The following is a 16,638-nucleotide window of genomic DNA, read 5'->3' as shown; positions in this document are numbered from 1 at the left end:
GAACTGACTCCTTTGAGAGGTTATGAACGCTCCTTCATTGGAGGTTTTTTAAAGTCCTGGCCCTCTGTCAGGGATGCTTTAGCTAAGAGTCCTGCATTACAGTATCCCCACCCCAGCTATAGGCTAATAAGCCAAACAGAAGACAGGAAAGATGCTCTTCAATGCGTGGTCATCCTACCTTGCTTTTGGGAAGAGAAAGGAAGCTCATATTGAATATCCCTTAAGCATCCTGATTTGAGCAGGACATCCCAGATTACAGAAGCCATCTCAATTTGGACTCCCGTGAGGGCTCAGGACCAAAAAAACAAGCATTCCAATTTTGATCCATGGGATGTTGGAGGGTATTATATTGTGAGTGAATGAAATAATCATGAAGAGACGCTAATCTACAAACAGTGGTGTTGTTTCCACCTGTAAATACTAGATTATTCATGATATTCTTACCTGCCATAGTTGTTCATTTGGAAGTGTCAGGCTCCCTCTATCCACCATTGCTTTGTGTTTTGATTTTAGAGAATGTATGGCTTGCAAAGCATGTGCTATAGCATAGACTGCATTGTAGATATTGTAACTGTGACCAGTCAAGCTCATTTCAAAAAACCCACCAGGAAGGTTGCTCAGGTTCTCCTCTCCGGTGCAGATTTCTGCTTCCATTTCACCCACCATAGAATTTGGGAATTTACATTTGAATGCATTTTGCCAGAACTCCTTGATAAAACCATCTTCTTTGGCCCTGAAAACATTTCTTCCCAGAAGAAATTGTTGAAATCTCGGGAGTATATTTGAATGACTTGCGAAGGCTATAGCACCTTGAAAGACTTCAAAATCCCATTGCGTATGAAAGTTAAAAGCTATAATATCAATTTGGTCTGACATAATCCATACTTTACCTTTAGGATTAACTGTCGCTGGGATGTATAGGAATGTTCTCCAAAGGATTATGGCCTGGATTTCTCCATAAAACACCAGTACATTCGCTTTTCTCTTCATAATAACTTCATATATTCCCTGAAGCAAGTCTGCTGTATTCAAAGCTTCAGAGATAAAAGTGAACCTAGGGAGTCTGTCGATGAAGTCAAAACAAATGCCCTTCTGTAAAAATAACGGGAGTGCAATTTGCAAAAATCTTTCTCCATCATCATCATCCACAGCAAGGATGCTAATCCAGATCCACCTGAAATGCAGAAGTAGCTGCAGAATCCCCATATATTGATGGGTTTCCTTGGGGGCCATCTGGAAAGTGGGGAAAACTTGGGTTTTCTCACTCATTACTGAAGTAGAGCCATACGAAAGCTAATGATGAAAGTGCGGAGGAGAGAAAAAGGAAAAAGTGGTGGAGGGAGTCAGAAAAACATTAAGAACGAAAAACAAAATCTCATTCTGTGTGTGTCGCTAATAATAGAGTTGTTATCTGGAATGTTTTGTTCAATATTGGTTTGGATAATATGTTCAGTTTTGGTTAAGCAAAAATGGCTATGATAGCATCCAGATTCCTACTTTCATTAGCTGTTCTGGAGGAATCGAGGTGTGTGTTTGTGTGCAAGCCTGAAGTTCACCTAGGCTTGTTCATCTTATAAGGAACAGAAGGGAGAACACGGGACTTGCAGTCTATCACCTGAGCAGCAAACTGAATGCAGGTACACAGGGGAGCTGGTCACGGACTTCTAGGTTATCTTTTTATTTCATTGATAATAATTGTTTCTCAATTTACATCTATACATGTAAGTTGGCACATGCGCACTAATTCAAATCAGTGCCATCTTTTGCACTTCTCCTTTTTTTTGGGGGGGGGGGAATAAATACACTCTTGTTTCAATCCCCCATAACCAAATTGTAAAAGGCAAGCAAATGGTGAAATTTGTTAACATCCTCTTCTCTTCTTACCTGTGAAATCTTGTAGATTTGCAGGATGCTTGCAATGTGTAGAGAAGTTTCAGAGCTAAGTCCCCCAATGACAGCGACCAGATTACTCTGAGTGTCACATTTGTAGTTGGGCTTAAATCTGTTCAGTGTGGAAAGAAACTCGATGGTTGCATGACAGGTCCACATCGCACTGAAATAGCTGTCATAGATGTGGAAGCCCAGGGTGACATTGGGTAAGATCTGGCGGTTTTCATTGATCTCCTTTACTGCAAAGGCCAAGGCCAAGACATGCTGGTAATGTTTAGTCAGAAAGCTACAATGACAATGACAGGTTATCTCAAAGGGGCATTTCACTCTTGATAAAACAATTACTGCTGTTTTGCCACCAAGATCATCTGCTTTGGAGTAGGACACCAATACCACCCCATTGCTGCAGATTATTCATTTATCAGATTTATTTAAAATAGCATCTTGGACAATAATATGATGGACAAAATGGGCAGACACACACACTTCAAGGAAGTATGCAGAAAGAGTTGTTTCATTTTTCTGCATAGCATTGGTTATATTGCATGCTTAGGTGCTTGCTGAGCCTTTCATGAACATGCACATCCATGTCCAAAGGAAAGTTGAGATGCAGTCTTGATGGGGATGGGCTACCATTAGAATATTAAAAGGAATTCCACCCTCCCCACAAGTTTAAGTCCATGTGTTGCATTTCAAGGCAGGCACACAAGGAAGGAGCCATTCTTTGAAGAGGTTGATGATCTGTGTAGTGACTTAGCTAAAGGAAAGGAAATGCATATTCACCATGATTTCCTTCCACATTTCCAGAATATAGGGTTCGTTTGTTTTTTAACTACAGTCTTGTCCTTTATTACTATTTCAATGGAGGGGATGTATCTCAGATATAGCTTGGAATTTATTTTTGTGGGGAGAAACAAGACAGTTTGCAATACCATTCCAGTTCCTGTCTGTACAAATTATTCCTGCTGCTAGTCTCCTACACTAATGTATTTATGGAATAGCTGTAATCCAGTGGGAAGGAGCAGTGGGATGGAGAATGAATTGAAATATTGTACAGAAGCATTATAGTGTTGGAAGAGACCCTGAGGATCATCTAGCCCAACTCCCTGTAATGCAGGAATATGCAGCTGTCCTATATGGGGACTGAACCTACAACCTTGGCGTTGTCAGCACTGTGCTCTAACCAACATAACTGGAAGGCTGGAACTCTGAACATGACCCCTCCATATTTCTGGCACAATTTGTTGTAAGCACCACATGCCAGATGATATATTTCCTAAAATGTTCTTTACACATTTTTTCCCCCTTACACAAAAGCCAATAACCAACAAGGGATCATCCTTACACAGGTTCTCGATTCTGTTGCTGAATGGGGTCTTTTTTGAAAGTTTTCTCTTCAGAAAGCAGGATCATTTGAGAAGCAATGCCTCCGATGATGAAATCACCTAGTTGATAATATTTGTGAGGAATAGGAATGCGCTCACTGTTGGCACATTTAAGAGGATGCTGCTGGCACACAGCAGGAGGAAGCAGCGCTGCTAGCAACACTGCTAATATCACCATGCTGAGGGCAAATTTGCCCCCTTGGCAGAAATGCCTTTGTTGTCACATTATCTCAGCCAGGTTTTGAACAGCTGCTCCTTGAGTCCTCAGTTATAAAATGTAACATTACTGAGATCTGATTGATGCCCTTCTTAGCCCCTACATCCAATTCAGAATGCAGCACATTTTAAAAATGATCATCCAGCCTTAATCACAAACTGAGCTAGTGACCACAGGAGCTTCAGGGCGACATATATTAAATTAACATTAATCACAATCATTTTGATAATTACAAAGGAAGCCAGTAATTTCCTAGTTATGGGCTCATTGTAGCACTACTGAAGAAAACATGTTTGTCACATCTCAAATCTCCTTATCCTCTTCCTGTTGGCCCAGCTAAGTGTGTGTGGCAGTGGAATGACAAACGCAAAGAGAAAACCATTGGAAATTCGAAAGTTTGGTCTGGAGTCAAATCAACAATTATTACAGGGTTAGCAATTTAGACACTGAGGGAACTGTGCACCAGCCATCTCCAATAACTCTGTCTCACCCAAATCTTGGTAAAGAGAAATACTGCTGATTTTCACATCCTACAATGGTTGTTGGGGAACTTAAGACACATATGAACAGCGCCCAACTTAAAAGTGTTGGTCAGACATTCAGAATTGTCACTATCCCTAACTCTGGTGCAAACCGTATACAGTGGTACCTCGGGTTAAGTACTTAATTTGTTTTGGAGGTCTTTTCTTAACCTGAAACTGTTCTTAACCTGAAACACCACTTTAGCTAATGGGGCCTCCTGTTGCCGCTGCGCCACCGCTGCACGATTTCTGTTCTCATCCTGGAGCAAAGTTCTTAACCTGAAGCACTATTTCTGGGTTATCAGAGTCTGTAACCTGAAGCGTATGTAACATGAAGCGTATGTAACCCGAGGTACCACTGTATTGTACTTCCCCTTCTCTGTATTGCGACTGACATCTATTTAAATTATAATCAGATATTTGGAATTAGAATTAAATACAAAAAGTTATAATTAGTGGTAACGGATAACATTTTGAGTTGCCAGGCCTGCAATTTTTTAATCTTCTTGTTTTCATCACAGTAGGGCTTCTACAGTGCTTATTTAGTGTGCATAGTTCCACTGAAACAAACAAACAAACAAACAAACAAACAAACAAACAAAAACAAACCGTTTGTGCACATATTTGGACAGGGGAAGACAGTACATTTAAGTGGGCCCAAGTATGATCTTCAGACGAGCGATTCCATATATAAAGCTTACCACAAGACATATTTTTTTGAATTTGTGTATCCCTTGTCAACAAGCTAAACATACCAATGTTTTAACACTTGCTTTCAGTTGCATGCAGTTCTCTTCCCTACCAACATCAATTTAACTTTTCAATACCCAGAACACTTTCTCCTTTCTAGATTAAAAGAACCACATGCTTTGCTTGACCACAAACCAGGGAATGGGTGAGAGACACTGTTGTTTTGAGGGGCAGAACTTTACTTTTTCAAAAAGCACAATCTCAAATCCCTCACTTTGTGTTCTGCTTGCTTCTTGATCAGGTATACCCCTCCCTTTCCATTTTAATGGGACTCTGTAGCACACGACTGCACTCAGTGTCTAGTTAGGGACTCTCTTTGCTCTTTAGGTTTAGGGTGTCTGTACTCGTTGTATGAAGCAGCATCAACCTGCATGGTCTCTTTTCATTTCCATGTAATAAACCACTATGTGTATGGTGTACAAGCATGTCTGTTCAGACATATATCTCATAACACTCATTTTACCTTCTGCTCAGTTATGAATACATCATCCCCTCCTCTTCTTCAGGCCATTGCATACCTCTCCTTTAATATTAACCCATTTTCCATGTCTCCCATTCTCTCTTTTTTTTGCAACTCCTTTTGTTCCTCCATTTTCTCATTCACTCTCTTTTCCCTTTCACCTTCTTCCTTACTCTTCTCAATTCTTCCTTAAACACAGATTGCCCCATTTCAACCTCTACTCTGCTGCCTGCTTTGCACATGCTCTCTATTACATAAAGGTTTTCACTTGCACAAGTGTGTGTGTGTGTGTGGACCCTACATTAGCATTCAACTCCCAACAATCTCTGTTTTTAGCATTTTTTTATTTCAATTTTATTTACAAATATGACAAAGGGCTCTTACACAAAAAAGAAGGAAAATATACAGTAATGGCACAATCTATCTTCTCTTTCTGAGAAAGATCTGTGTTGGAGGGAAGAGATTCAAGAATAGTATGCCTGACTAAGGGTCAGCATAGGATTCTTATGACAGTCAAGTTGGTGCCATAAATGTGCATCCATAGCATTTTATTTTTTTTAAAAAAAGATGAAAGAAAAAGAAATGCAAAAGCAAAGCAAAATATCAATCAGTTCAGTCGTTCTAGTATGTCCAGTACTGTTTCCATTTTTTTACCCTCCTTGTGAAGCTTGGGCATTTCATGCCAACAGTTCTTTCCTGAAAACTCTTCTTTTCTATCAGAGATTCTTTGATGGCTTTGGGTCACTATTTTCTGAAGCGCTGTCATAAGCTAAAAATGGGTACAATTTGTCAGTGGGTGTAATGGAGATCGAATCTATAAGGAATTTGGCCTTTTTGATGCTATAAAATGAGATTTCCCATTTTTCTTGATCCAGTAACAAACCAATCATGGAATAAGTCTGCTCTGGGTCCTTTTTAATCTCTTTCTCACATGGACCAGAAAAGAATTTTTCTTGACTGCTTCTCAGAGCCCAGCAGCCTTCCTTAAAGGACTTAACCTTTTTCTTTTTGAATTTGTCCCTTTCTGCCTGAGTCAGCACCCCCAGCTCCCAGTCCAACCTCTTTCCCACCTCCACCTCCCAGTAGTGTTTCCCAGTGGCATAACCTTCTTTCCCCACAAAAATCCAAGTTCCCAGAGCAGTTTCTTCTTTCCCTGTGGTGAGAGGTTGAAGGCTGGCTCTTTTTTTATCCTCACTTCTGCTGATTTCTGGATGTTTACAATATGAATCCAAAGCGAGAGAAACTATAAGGGAAGCAATCACAGGGAGAAAGGAAACAATTTTTTGTTTCAGAGCAGTAGATGCCTCAATCTGCTGTAGCAAACACATTTTATCTCATAGTTGACCAATTATAGTTACTTCACAACTTGGATATAGAAACGCAACTGGTTTGTCTATATAGAAATGCCAACACATTTGTGTAGGAACTCAGTACAATAAGAAGACATGGCTGTAGAGGTGTCGTCGTCACCCCTTCCCCTGTTTCAGAATGTTTTTGTTTTGTTTTTAATTTTACATTGTGGATCTGTTTTCTGCCCTGGGCTCTTTTGAGATAAATTAACAATAATAGACATGAGAAAGAGCTCAAGTGCTGACTTCTCTATACAGACAGCCACATCCAAAGTACAGTCCTAAAGAAATCTGTTAGCTCAGTTCCTCTCTGGTCTGTGTGCATGTCAGCTCTGCATTTTCATACAACTAGAGCAAGGATAGGACAGTTTTAGCCTTCCCAATGTTGAATTCTGATTGCCTCAGAATTCATTAAAACTATGAAAGCACAAATTGAATTAATTCATCGCTACTGTGATGTTTTCATATGAAAAAGGACCACAAGTGAAAAGTCACTCAGTGATGACATTTGAGTCATGTACGCACATCCATGCATTAAGGCTAATCATGACAGTTTCCTTACCTGCGTATTTCTGAGCTCTTCTAACCTCTACAAGCAGAAGAGAAAATTTATCAATCATAGAGAACAGAGAAACATCTATGAAACAAGTGAACAACCCAGAATTTTTCAGAATTGAATAAAGTGATTTAGACCCAATTAACATACTAGAAAACAATACTTCAGTACAGAACAATCATTGCCTCATCAAAAGCCATCTGCCTTACCCAGCTCCTTGCGGAGAACACCTAAAGTGAAAGAATATTCCAATTAGTGATATCATTGTCAAAATATATGGGGCTGTGAATCATGACAAACTTAGTCCACATCCTCAACTTATATTTATAGCATTATTATTCCATGACTACCCCTAAAGCATCCTAGGAACTGCAGTTTGTTAAGGATGCTGAGAGCTGTTAGGAGACGCCTTATAGAGCTACAGTTCCCACAGTGGTTTAACCATCAATCCTCCGGAAAGTGCAGCTCTGTGAGGGGAATAATAATTAATAATAATAATAATAATAATAATAATAAATTTTATTATTTATACCTTGCCCATCTGGCTGAGTTTCACCAGCCACTCTGGGAGGCTCCCAATTGAATTTTAAAAACAATACAGTATTAAACATGTAAAGCTTCCCTAAACAGGGCTGCCTTCAGATGTCTTTTAAAAATAGGATAGCTGCTTATTTCCTTGACATCAGATGGGAGGGCATTCCACAGAGCGGGCCCCAGTACCGAAAAGGCCCTCTGTCTGGTTCCCTGTAACCTCACTTCTCGCAATGAGGGAACCACCAGAATGCCCTTGTGCTGGACCTCAGTGTCCAGGCTGAAAGATGGGGGTGGAGACGCTCCTTCAGGTATACAGGACTGAGGCCATTTAGGGCTTTAAAGGAATAGTGGTTGTGTGTGTTTCCTCACAACTCCAAGCACCCTTAACAAATAACAGTTGCAATATGCTTTGGGGAAAGCCATTACGGATAAAGTGGTATAATATTGTTTTAAATGTATGGTGCAGATGTGATCTTGGTCATGCTTAGGTCCTATTGAAATTAAAGTAAGAAATTAGTCATGGTGACGTATTTGTCCCATTGATTTAAAGGTGGACCAAGTGCAACTAACTTACTTGGATCCAACCTATGGAAAATATATTGCAGGGTAAACTCATAATACTATTATATATTTGGAATTCTATGTAGTACTAACCATACATGAAATAAATGTTACCAAAAAAAATTCTGAGCCAAATTGTAAAATACAGTGGTGCCCCGCAAGACGAATGCCTCGCAAGACGGAAAACCCAGTAGACGAAAGGGTTTTCCGTTTTTCAATGCGCTTCGCAGGATGAATTTCCCTATGGGCTTGCTTTGCAAGACGAAAATGTCTTGCGAGTCTTGAGATTTTTTTCCGCTCCCCAACCCCTTTTTCTAACCCGCTAAACCGCTAATAGCCTTTTAGCAGCTAATCTGCTAACCCCTTAAGCCTTTAATAGCCGCTAATATCTGCTAAACCGCTAATAGCGCTAATTCGCTAAGCCGCTAATAGGGTTGCTTCGCAAGACGAAAAAACCGCTAGACGAAGATACTCGCGGAACGAATTAATTTCGTCTTGCGAGGCACCACTGTACAGTACTTTTTCCTACCAAAATGCATGTCACTGTCCTACTCCTTCCCTATTAATTCAATCCCTAATCCCTGCCTCCAAATCCATACATCAAATTTTGTCTCACCAACACGGCGTTCCAATTCACAAACACCTATAAAAGAATGACTTGAATTAGAACAATGAAGAGTTAAGAAAATAAACGAGAAGAAGCAAATGACTAAGATGTGAGGTCAAGCTACACAACTGAAAATCCATATAGGTCCTATGTTGCTTTCAGTGCATGCTAGATGCAAAGCCCACAGGGCTGCTCCCTGTGACCCCCCCCATGACCCCTTGTTCCTCGCCACTGCCAGGCATCCACCACCTAATGCTCCACACTGCTGGCTGTTCATCTCCTCCTTCCCCATTGCAGTCATGTCCCTCCTATGTAGATATCGAAAACTGTTATTATCACATATAAATTCTTATGATAATAAGTTATTTCACTGTCCCAAGAAGAAGAGAAGAAGAGTTTGGATTTGATATCCCGCTTTATCACTACCCAAAGGAGTCTCAAAGCGGCTAACATTCTCCTTTCCCTTCCTCCCCCACAACAAACATTCTGTGAGGTGAGTGGGGCTGAGAAACTTCAGAGAAGTGTGATAGGCCCAAGGTCACCCAGCAGAGGAAGGAATGAAAAGGACAAAGTCAGACATGAGAGAGATGAGGAAGGAAGAGGAGAAAGAGAGCGGAAATATCAGAAGTAAATAGGACGCAGGATGAGGTGTGGGACGCAGTTGCGATGAACGAACTTCGGCAACGGGAAACGAATCTGAGACTGAGGGCGGTGCCAGAAGCCCCAGGAGAAAAAATTAAAGAGAAATTGACGGCAGAAATTGCCCAATGGTTGGATATGAAAATAGAAGACGTGGAAAAGGCAATACAGAACGCCTTCAGGATTAAAACAAGAACAGTCAGAGCGAAAAAACTCCCAGGGGATTGCCTGATTATTTTTAAAGATAGAGAAATGAGAAATCTGATTTTGCAAAAAAACAGAGAAAAACGTTTGAACATCGACGGGAATTACATAATTTTCTTTAAAGATGTGCCGCTGAGGCTTTTGAAAAAAAGGGATCAATATAGACAATTGGTTCAAACATTGAAGAAGAATGGGATTGAATTCAAATGGGAATTTCCCGAAGGCGTGTCATTTGCATATAAAGGGAAGAGGCACAGGCTGATAAAAAAGGAAGAAGTAGAAAATTTTTATAGAAGATACAAAGAGCTGACCAGGGAAGAAGAAGAGACAGAGGAACCAGGGACAGGAGGTGATGAAGGGGACTCAGCAGAGCTGGAGGAGGACGAAGAAAGAAGTAAAAGGGACAGGAGGAGGGGAAGAGGAGAAAAAAGAGAAGACGAAGAGGATATTGATAAAGAAGAAGAAGAGGAAGAGAAATAAAGTAAAAATATTTAATTGGCAGACAACATGGCACTGAAACTTTGGACTTGGAATGTGAAGGGAATGAACGATAAAAAAAAAGAGAAATAAATTGGGACAATATTTAAAACAAAAAAATTTGGACATTATTTGTTTACAAGAGACGCATGTTAAAAAATCACATAGAAAAATTTTGGTCAACAAAAAGTTGGGGAACGAATATATTTCATCAGATAAAAGCAAAAAGAGAGGGGTGGTTTTGTATATAAAAAGTAAATTAGAGGCACAACAACTTTTTAAAGATGAGGAAGGAAGATATATTGCAGTACAAGTCAATTGGCAGGGCGAGACGTTGGTAGTAATCGGAGTGTATGCACCGAATGGAAGTAAAGCAGAATTTTTCAAAAGTTTGGAGGGAAAATTATTTGAATATTTGGATCAAAAAATGATAATCATGGGTGATATGAATGGAGTGGTTTCAATAGAAATGGACAGACTACGAGATAAAGAGAAAAAGAAGGAAGGGAAATTACCAAAAACCTTTTTCGATATGGTAGAAAATTGTAATTTGGTGGATATATGGAGATTGAGACACCCACTGGAAAAACAATTTACCTTCTACTCGGAGGTAAATCAATCAATGTCACGAATTGATCAGATTTGGGTGTCCAATGAATTAACTACAAGAATGCAAAAAATTGAGATCCAACCAAAGGTATTATCAGATCACAACGCGGTAAAAGCCATTTTGAAAGGATTTGAAGAAAGATCTTATAGGTGGAGGCTGAATGAGAGTCTTTTTGATGACCAGAAAATAGTAGATAATGCTCAGAAATGTCTAAAAGACTATTTTGTAAACAATGTCAATAAGGGGACAGAAATGAGTACGGTTTGGGATGCAAGTAAAGCGGTCATGAGAGGATTCTTCATTCAACAAAATGCGATTAAGAATAAAATGAGAGAAAAAGGAAAGAAAGAGATTCTCAGACAAATAATGGAAAATGAGAAAAAATTGACTATAAGACCAAAAGATGAAAAAGTAAAACAAAGTATAAAAATACTCCAGACGCAATTCGCAATGATAATCAATAAAGAAGTAGAATGGAATATAAGAAGAATGAAACAAAAGAACTTTGAATTTGCAAATAAATCAGGGAAATGGCTGGCGTGGCAAATTAAGAAAAGGAAAGAGCAAAATATGATTAACAAAATTTGGGTCTCTGGACCGTAATAAAGATTGATGATGATGATGATGATTAACAAAATAAAGATAGAGGATCTGGAAATTGTGAGTCAGAAAGGTATAAGGAAAGGTTTTGTGGACTTCTACCGTGAACTGTATAAAAGAAAGGAGAAAATTAATATGAAATTAATAGAGGAATATCTAGAGAAGAAAAAGGTGCAAAAAATATCGGAGAGTAATAAAAACAAATTGAACAAACCAATAGAATTAGAGGAGATTCAAATGGCAATAAAGGATTTGAAAAGCGGGAAGTCACCGGGACCAGATGGATTTAGTGCAAGATATTATAAAGAATTGAAATACACCCTGCTTGTACCATTAAGAGAAGTAATGAATAACATATTGGAAAAAGGAGAAATACCGGAGACCTGGAAAGAAGCATATATAACATTTATTCCCAAGCAAGATTCAGATTTGACACAAGTAAAGAATTATAGGCCAATCTCACTATTGAATAATGATTATAAAATGTTTGCTAGTGTACTAGCAAGCAGAATGAAAAAGATATTAAAGGAAATGATCCACAATGATCAAACAGGTTTCCTTCCCAGAAGACAGATGAAAGATAACATAAGGAATGTAATTAATGTAATAGAATATCTGTCAAGCGGGAAGGACAAACAAGCAATGTTAATATTTGTGGATGCAGAGAAGGCCTTTGATAATATTTCTTGGGAATTTATGCTAAAGAATTTAGAATATATGGATACAGGTCAAGCTTTTCTGAATGGTATAAAGGCAATATATTCAGATCAAAGAGCGAAGCTGATTGTGAATAACGTTATCACTGAAAATATTGCCATAACTAAGGGTACAAGACAAGGGTGTCCTTTGTCTCCGTTATTGTTCATCTCGGTCCTGGAAGTGTTTTTGAGATCAATAAGAGACAATGGAAATGTAAAAGGTGTAACAATAGGATGTAATGAATACAAGGTAAAAGCCTTTGCTGATGACTTGGTTTTAACTATTGAGGATCCTGAGCAAAGTATAAAAGAGGTGTTGGAAGAGATAGAACAGTTTGGTAAGGTGTCTGGTTTCAAATTAAATAGGAAAAAGACCAAAATAATGGCTAAAAACATCGACCAAGAAATAATTGAAAGAATACAGCAACAAACTGAGATGAATGTGGTTAAAAAAGTAAAATATCTAGGGATTATGTTAACACCCAGGAATATTGACCTGTATCAGAACAATTACGTACCAGAATGGAATAAAATCAAAAGGGACCTGGAGGTGTGGGGAAGAATGAAATTATCATTCTGGGGAAGAATTGCAACGATAAAGATGAGCATGCTACTGAAACTGTTGTTTTTGTTTCAGACAATTCCAATAATCAGGGGTGTGACAATATTTAAGGAATGGCAAAGAACAATATCAAGATATATATGGCAGGGCAAGCGGCCAAGAATAAAATTTAAGATACTGACAGATGTGAAAGAAAGAGGAGGCTTTGTCCTGCCAGACTTAAAGCTGTACTATGAAGCTTCGTGTCTTTGCTGGATAAAGGAATGGATAAAATTAGAAAACACACAATTGTTGGATCTAGAAGGGTATGACAATAGATTCGGGTGGCACGCATATTTATGGTGTGAAAAGAATAGAGTGCATAGAGGTTTTGAAAACCACATCTTTAGAGGACCGCTGAATGAGGTTTGGAATAGGTATAAAAACCTTTTAGAATTCAAAACACCATACTGGTTATCACCATTGGAAATTATGAGTTTAAGAAAGGTCAATATGTCAGGGAATTGGATTACATATGAGAATTTGATGGTGAAAGAAGGTAATAAATGGAAACTAAAACCATATGAAGAAGTTATGGAAAATGTATATGATTGGCTGCATTACCACCAGATAAATGCGATGTTTAAAAAGACATTGTGGGAAAGAGGTTTCCAAGAAAAGCAATCGAGGTTTCAGCAGGAAATTTTGAATAATGATGTTAAAGTTCTGTCAAAAATGTATAAATTATTGCTTGAGTGGCATATGAAAGATGAGGAAGTGAAATCGGTTATGATCCAGTGGGCCAAAGATTTCGGATATAATATTCAGTTCGATCAATGGAAAAAATTGTGGGAGGAGGGAATGAAATTCACTGCATGTACTACAATAAAAGAAAACGTAATGAAAATGATGTATAGATGGTACGTAACACCAGTGAAACTTGGTAAGATGTATAAAATCTGTAACAAATGTTGGAAATGTAAAGAAAAAGAGGGAACATTTTACCACATGTGGTGGGAATGTAAAAAAGTGAAATGCTTTTGGGAAATGATTTATAATGAGATGAAGAAAATGTTGAAATATACATTTATCAAGAAACCAGAAGCATTTCTACTTGGGATAGTAGGGAATGAAATTAGTAAGAAAGATGTGAAACTGTTTAGATATGCAGTGACAGCAGCAAGAATTTTGATGGCCCAGAAATGGAAGCAGGAAGAAATGCCGACCAAGGAAGAATGGAGAATGAAATTGATGGAGTATGCAGAGATGGACAAATGGACTGGAAAAATAAGGAACCAACGTGATCAGAGATTTTCCGAGGACTGGAGTAAATTTACAGAATATATCAAAACTGAATGTGAGGAGCAACTAACGCTTGTTGGCTTTTAGGAGGCTTTGTGAAAAAGACTGATAGAAATGTTGTTTAAAAAGAAAGGTTAAGATTAAGAGATATAATGTGCAAGATAAATGTAAGAAATGTGAGACGTAGTGAGAGTATGGAGAATTCTCAGATAGGCTGATGGAAGTCAAAAAAGATGTTTATGTCAAAACAAATGTTAAATCTGGAAAAAATGTTTATTGGAAAGTGAATAAAAATTATTTATATAAAAAAAAAGGTCACCCAGCAGCTGCATGTCAAGGATCAAAGACGCGAACCCGGTTCTCCAGATTACGAGTCTACCACTCTTAACCACTACACCACACTTGCTCTCAGAACAATAAATGATTCTTCAGCACCACATCCAGCAAAGTTATTGAAACAGGAGTTCATCAGAATATATTGTGCTATTATTTGTTTAGCAGTCAATAGGTGGGCCTGTTCCCCACGTTCTATATTTTACTAGGAACATGGATTTGTTGATTTAATTTTCTATTTTTTAAAGTAATTTTTATTAAAGATTTTATTGGGTTATAAAAGTAGGTGCATTGTCTCTCTTTTCAGGTCGCAGTCTCATTTTGAAATGTATATCCAACCCTTCCTCTAAAATGCCTATCTGGAGATCTGGAAGGAAAAAAACCCAAGGGCTCTCTCAGTGCCAACCCAAGTCTGCTGGCCTTTGGCTGTGTAACAAGGAGCTGGTAAGAATGGCTCACATAAGTGCAGGAAAGAAGCTTGCAGTTTATCAAAGACTACAGGCACTTTGTGGCTAGTTATTCATTCAAAGGATACTCACTTGCTCTTCCTGTGCGTTTCTCAGTTTCTACAACAATAAATGAAAAAGAGTAAATCTTAGCACACATGTACCCAGCTTTTCATTCAGTTCCTGGGATACTTGTTGCAATTTGAGCAGAACACTAGCCTGAAGCAGCCCGTCCTCCATTCATTGTAATTTCATATCCTCTGTGCTCCTTTTACAATTGTGCAGGTTACTTTCCTATGGATACCTGTATGATGTGTGCTATTCTCATAATAAAATCACTGCTCTCAAAAGCACAGACAGGGGAGCAAATTCCTTTTAATTTGGTTTGTGCCCAGCACAAAACAACCCTGCACCTATTTGTCCATAATTTGGAAGATTTCTTTCCCAGAAGTACTTCTCTCATATATGCTGTTTTCATATATGACTTTAAAATGCAATTTATGTGGCTTATTGTTAGCTACCTCAAACGGAAAGTCTACAGAAACTTTGCAGCAGGTATTCTTTTTAATTTTGGAAGGATTCATCCCCACTGAATGGGGAAAAAAAACCATGCCTGACAATTTCACCCAATTCTTCCAAAAATAAAGGTTAAAGACCAAAAGGGGAACTAAGCAAAGTAGAAGTTTTACACCGATCATAGAGGACAAAAAACAAAATCAAAACAAAATCTTGGGCCACTTTGCCCATAATTTGGCAAGTGTTATTCACTTTGGAAGCACTGGCTGTGCTCCATTGGCTGTGCTCCAAAACACATGTTGTGGGTCTGCCCAGAGACTCACATGGGAGAGAGAGGAAAGTAATGACCAGCTCATCAGGCAAGCTCAGCAGAGCTGTAGCCATTGGCAGAAAAGAGAGGCAGTGGGGGGGGGGCGGGGATTGGGCTGCAATCCTGCTGGGGTGGAAACGGCACTTCCTGACTTAGCTTCTGCACATGAGAGTTCTCTCTAGCAGTGGATCTGAAAAAAGCAGGAGGCAGAAGATGGCTTTTGGCAGATCTGCCATGAAAATTACTGGAGCCAGTCAATGCTTCAGTTGTGACCATACATAGGCAGTGGCAGGGCTTGCCCATGATGTTTTACCGCTTGAATTCCTGGTACATTATAAGTCACATGTTAAAACCAGAAGAATACATAGATTATTCTTCCTATTTTTATCCCCCCCAACATATAAACATGATTACATATCTCCTTCTCCTTGGCTTCCTCTTCTCTAGCTAATAGATCTAGTTCATCCTTTCCTTTCTTGATATATCTGGAAGACCCTTAACAGCCCAACTCCAAGTTGTCAGCATTATGGAATGCTTCCAGTTTGAAATGCCTCTTGCACTTGTCAATTTGAACATGGTTCCAGGAATAAAACTTCATAGCAATATGAAATGCCTAGACAGGAGATGAATCGATGAACCTATACTGCAGAAAATTGGGCTTTTGAAATCTTGGAAGGAGAGAAGAAATCCTGCCTGTATATAAAAGTGAGCTTGAGAAAAGGGAAACAATCTGATCTTACCTATTGCTTTGGTTATATGATTTAGGTCTGCAAAGAGTGATAGCAAAATGTTAGTCATACACACTTTATACATACATGTAAGTATGATTAATCAAGGATTTATTTGCACCAATATAGCTAAAGGGGTATCTTTTGTGGGGAGAGACCCTTCTACTACTCTGCCTGTTAGCTACTATTGCCAACACAACTACTATTAATAATACAAGTTATGGTATATAAAGCATTAGCCTGGCAAGGTATCTTGAGGATATGACAGGATTATTCCTTCCTTGCTCAACTCAACCCAACCTCTACTTTGAATAGTTTCAGTCACCAGGGCTACTATATGACAATCCACTCATATAGCTATTCTAGCACATTAAGTTTTTCCAGGTAAGAAGAGCATTTATTTA

General features: G+C 38.7%; 2 protein-coding genes across 2 annotated transcripts; both read right to left on the bottom strand.

The window, feature by feature from the left end:
* Positions 1–1,784: 1,784 nt before the first annotated feature.
* On the bottom strand, positions 1,785–3,856 carry LOC310663440 (vomeronasal type-2 receptor 26-like). Its single transcript, XM_083411273.1, has 2 exons — positions 3,236–3,856; positions 1,785–2,176 (listed from the first exon to the last, which is right to left on the bottom strand). Exons 1-2 carry the CDS (start codon positions 3,451–3,453, stop codon positions 1,813–1,815), a joined length of 582 nt encoding a protein of 193 aa, XP_083267399.1. The 5' UTR covers positions 3,454–3,856; the 3' UTR covers positions 1,785–1,812.
* Positions 3,857–5,939: 2,083 nt separating this feature from the next.
* Positions 5,940–16,503, bottom strand: LOC310662184 (butyrophilin-like protein 3; the record flags this gene model as incomplete). Its single annotated transcript, XM_083408954.1, has 4 exons — positions 16,247–16,503; positions 14,774–14,800; positions 7,135–7,161; positions 5,940–6,466 (listed from the first exon to the last, which is right to left on the bottom strand). Exons 1-4 carry the CDS (start codon positions 16,317–16,319, stop codon positions 5,940–5,942), a joined length of 654 nt encoding a protein of 217 aa, XP_083265080.1. The 5' UTR covers positions 16,320–16,503.
* Between the last annotated feature and the right edge of the window lie 135 nt (positions 16,504–16,638).

Source organism: Podarcis tiliguerta (assembly GCF_965153285.1).
Source record: "Podarcis tiliguerta genome assembly, chromosome: 13".
Taxonomy (NCBI): domain Eukaryota; kingdom Metazoa; phylum Chordata; class Lepidosauria; order Squamata; family Lacertidae; genus Podarcis; species Podarcis tiliguerta.
Note: the sequence above shows the minus strand (reverse complement) of the source record. Positions and strands in the feature narration are given on the sequence as shown.